General features: G+C 49.0%; 1 protein-coding gene across 1 annotated transcript in view; it reads right to left on the bottom strand.

The window, feature by feature from the left end:
- Window positions 1–1,790: 1,790 nt before the first annotated feature.
- Window positions 1,791–4,313, bottom strand: part of CLEC17A (C-type lectin domain family 17, member A) — a 27,960-nt gene continuing 25,437 nt past the window's right edge. The window contains exons 12-13 of the mRNA XM_011981811.1: window positions 3,896–4,005; window positions 1,791–2,882 (exon numbers count right to left, since the gene is read on the bottom strand). Coding sequence (XP_011837201.1) covers window positions 2,750–2,882; window positions 3,896–4,005 — 243 coding nt within the window. The 3' untranslated portion in view covers window positions 1,791–2,749. The remainder of the gene's footprint in view (window positions 2,883–3,895; window positions 4,006–4,313) is intronic.

Raw genomic sequence — 4,313 nt, forward strand, 5'->3', positions numbered from 1 at the left:
TGTCTACCCACCCTTGGATGCAATTCAGGGATTGTCCAAAGGGAATATTATGTGGAGTTATGCCTAGCTGGGGGTAGTACCAGCCCTCTAATTGATATTTTTTGGTTGTCACATGGCCAGGGCAGGAGGGTCAAGCGGGGGTCACTCGGACAGTTTGTGAATGTTATAGGCAAAATTGTGCCACCCCTCCCAAATGCATATGTTGAAATTCTAATTCCCAGGACCTCATAATATTGCTATATTTGGAGACAGGGTCTTTAAAGAGGTCATTGTAGGCCCAGCACGGTGGCTCATGCCTGTAATCCCAGCACTTTGTGAGGACAAGGTGAGCAGATTGCTTGAGCCCAGGAGTTCAAAACCAGTCTGGGCAACATGGTAAAACCCCATTGCTACAAAAACTACAAAAATTAGGCAGACACGGTGGTGCACACCTGTAATCCCAGCTACTCGGGAGGCTGAGGTGGGAGGATGCTTAAGCCTGGGAGGTGGAAGTTGCAGTGAGCTGAGATCACGCCACTGCATTCCAGCCTGAGTGACAGAGCGAGACCCTGTCTCAAAAAAAAAAAAGAAGAGGAGGAGGAGATTAGGACCCAGACACAGAGGGAGAACCAGGTGAAGACACAGGGAGAAGAGGATGATCTACAAGCCAAGACAGGAGGCCTCAGAAGAAACTAACCCTGCCAACACCTTGATCTTGGACATCCAGCCTCCAGAACTGTGAGAAAATGCATTCTGTTGCTGAAGCCACCCAGTCTATGGTCCTTTGTTATGGCATCCCCAGCAAACTAACACACAGTAGACAAGGAACACCCAACAAAGTGGCATTTTGAGAAGCACTAACATTGCAAGAGCTAATAGCCCAAGAAATTCCACACAGAAGTAAAGTGAATTTTTATTTATTTATTTATTTATTTATTTATTTATTTATTTATTTTTGTGAGATGGAGTCTTGCTGTGTCACCCAGGCTGGAGTGCAGTGGCGCGATCTCGGCTCACTGCAACCTCCGCCTCCTGGGTTCAAGCAATTCTCGTGCCTTAGCCTCCTGAGTAGCTGGGATTACAGGCACATGCCACCACGTCCAGTTAATTTTTTTGTATTTTTAGTAGAGACAAGGTTTTACCATGTTGGCCAGGCTGGTCTCGAACTCCTGACCTCAGGTAATCTGCCCACCTCAGTCTCCCAAAGTGCTGGGATTACAGGCATGAGCCACTGTGCCCGGCAAATAAAGTGATTTATATCATCAAAGACGTTACAACCCAGAGACAGCTCAAGGGCACGTGTTGGCAGATATGTCCAGCATTGCCCTGTTTGGATATGACCAGGTTATGGCCTGCCTGGCCACACGACGTAGGAGTCTTGCTTTTCAGCTGGTATGCCTTTCTAGAAGTTCCATGGACCAGCCAGGTATGAGGGTGAATGCCGGTAGTCCCAGCTACTTGGGAGGCTGAGGCGGGAGGATCACTCAAGCCCAGGAGGCAGAGGATGCAGTGAGCTATGATCGTGCCACTGCATTCCAGCCGGGGTGGCAGAATGAGACCCCGTATCAAAAAAAAAAAAAAAAGGATAGAATTTCCATGGGCCAAGTCTTCTGGCAAAGGTCTGATTCTGCCACTTAGCTTGTGCAAACCTTACCCAAGACATTGAGAAAGTTGCTGGTCCAAAATACTTTTGATAGTTTCTGGGTTATTTGTGCTGTTTGAGACCAGGAAGGAAGCAGTGTCTGCAGAGGACAACATAGGGTAAGTATAGAAGCTCTCCTGTCTTCTCTGCTGATGTTCTGTAATTTTTAGGTTTGTACTGTGCAAAGATGGCGGGGACTACATGAGACCAGTCCATTTAATGTATTTCTGTGCAAGGCAGATCTAGAGGTCTAGCTCTAAGGGAAATTTTGCTGTCACCACTTTCAAAGCTTTCATTTAAAAAAAAAAAAAAAAAGGAAAAGATGGGGAAAGTGAAAATAAAAATAAAAATAAAAATATCGGCCAGGTGTGGTGACACATGCCTGTAATCCCAGCACTCTGGGAGGCCAAGGCAGAAGGATTGCTTGATCCCAGGAGTTTGAGACCAGCCTGGGCAACAGAGTGAGACCTCATCTCTATAATAATAATAATAATAATTTTGAGCCAGGCACAGTGGCTCACACCTGTAATTCTAACAATTTGGGAGGCCCAAGTAGGAGGATCGATTGAGACCAGGAGTTTGAGACTGGCCTGGGCAACATAGTGAGACTCCCTCTCTTTAAACACTACAAAAAATTGGCCAGGCATGGTGGTGCACATGTGTAGTCCAGCTATTCAGGAGGCTGAGATGGGAGGATGGCCTGAGCCCAGAAGTTTGAGGCTGCAGAAAAAGGAGCCCAGTCCCAGCTCTTCGTGGTTCAGAGGCGCCAGGATATTTCATCCCAGGTTCAATACCAGCCCCAGGGTCTTCAGGGCCAGTATCACTTCCCAAGGGTCATGATCAGGAATTTAGTGAAGATCCGTTCAACCCCAGAACTGGGAGACCTCCCACCACCAAGCTCTGAGCGTCCTCCCAGCTCACCATCTACTAGGACAAGCCCAAGTCTTCACTCTAGAGGCAGCCTGACTTGCATCCCTGGGAATTTGCTGCATCCAGGGTGCCAATCCTGCGTGGGGCCCTTCTGTGTCCACTCACGAAGAGGCAAGGCCGTCCATGAAAGGGCAGGAGGTTCTCATCTCAAAGAGTGAGGGACGCTCGAATATGGACCCCCCAGCCTCGGTCTGGGCTTCAACAGGAACATTTCCGCTCGCAAATCCAATACGTAGTTTTGTAGCAAGACAGATCATTCCAGGTGCCATCTTTGTTCATGGCAGCACAGTCCTCATTGTGGATGTTATTGGGTTCCTCTGGCTCCCAGAAGCTGGATGGAGGAAAAAGTGGGCAGAGGGACGGGGATCTTTAGGGGTGGTGAAACTCTTCTGTATAATACCGTAACGATGAATACCTGGCACTACGTATTTGTCAAAACCCGTGTTAAGCAGCGCGCGGAGGTTTACACCTGTGATCAATTTCTGAATCTGGTCAGTTTCTGTCTTGTCTTCCAAAGACTCTTTCTTTTACAACCTCCCAACCCAACCTTCCCAACCTTCTAAGAATTGTTTAGATCATGTAGGGTCTTGCTTAAAGCAGGGCCTGATTCAGGAACTCGAGCATGTAGGATTTATTAAAGGATGTTCTTAGGAGAGAGGTGAGGGAAGCCAGATGGAATGGGGAAGGAATTGAGCAGGAGCGTGGACTCAGATGACTCTAGCCTCAGCCCGACCCCAGCGGAGACCACTGGGATGTGAACAGCACCAGGGTCATCCCAATTTGTCACAAGGGGTCCAGGCTTCTCTTAGGCTGTCACTGGTTGTGAGCTGACCCCAGTGGAGTTGGGTAACATCTTAGGTGAGCAGGCTCCCATTCAGCTGAGAACAGCTTTTCAGAAATGGCACTCCTGTGAGCCTTTAGCAGCCAATGTTCCACCAGGTGCAGTGGTTCACACCTGTAATCCCAGCACTTTAGGATGCCGAGGCAGGCGGATCGCTTGAGGTTAGGAGATTGAGACCAGCCTGACCAATATGGTGAAATCCCGTCTCTACTAAAACTACAAAAATTAGCTGAGTGTGGTGGCGGGCAGCTGTAATCCCAGCTACTCGGGAGTCTGAGGCAGAGAATTCCTTGAACCCGGGAGGTGGAGCTTGTAGTGAGCCGAGATCATGCCACTGCACTCCAGCCTGGGTGACAGAGCAAGACTCCCTCCATCTCAAAAAAAAGAAAAAGAAAAGAAACAGCTCCTGACTCCTTCAACCATGTACTCCATCACCTTCTCCCCTCCCCATGGTCAGGGCCCACAGAGGAAGCAGAGAGACCCCAGGAAACCCGAGCACTTGCCTTAACGTCACAGGAGACCCATCCAGCCACCTCCAGTCCCCTTCTTGCTCCCTGTCATTCAGCCCCAGCCAGTGCACCCGTGGAGAGCCGTGAGCCTTGGCCACAAAATTCTGCAAATACAAACTCCATTCAGACAGCCATTCCTCTGCATGACCCTCAGGGTGAGGACCTGCCCTCTACCCTGTCCCACACATTTAGAGCTTGGGAACGTCACCTCCCACAACCCGTCCCCATCCCCATGGTACGCAGAACAGGATCGATGTCTTCCTCCTACTGTAGCGTGTGTGGTGGGAATAATCGTGCTACTTTTTCTCATGCAACCTGTGAACTGCTCTGTGCCTCAGTTTCCTCACCTGTAAAATGGGTTAACAGTAGCTATCTCCTGGTAGTGTTGTGAGGATTTTTTTTTTTTTTTTTT

The sequence above is a fragment of the Mandrillus leucophaeus genome, unplaced genomic scaffold (genome assembly GCF_000951045.1).
Source record: "Mandrillus leucophaeus isolate KB7577 unplaced genomic scaffold, Mleu.le_1.0 Scaffold230, whole genome shotgun sequence".
NCBI lineage: Eukaryota > Metazoa > Chordata > Mammalia > Primates > Cercopithecidae > Mandrillus > Mandrillus leucophaeus.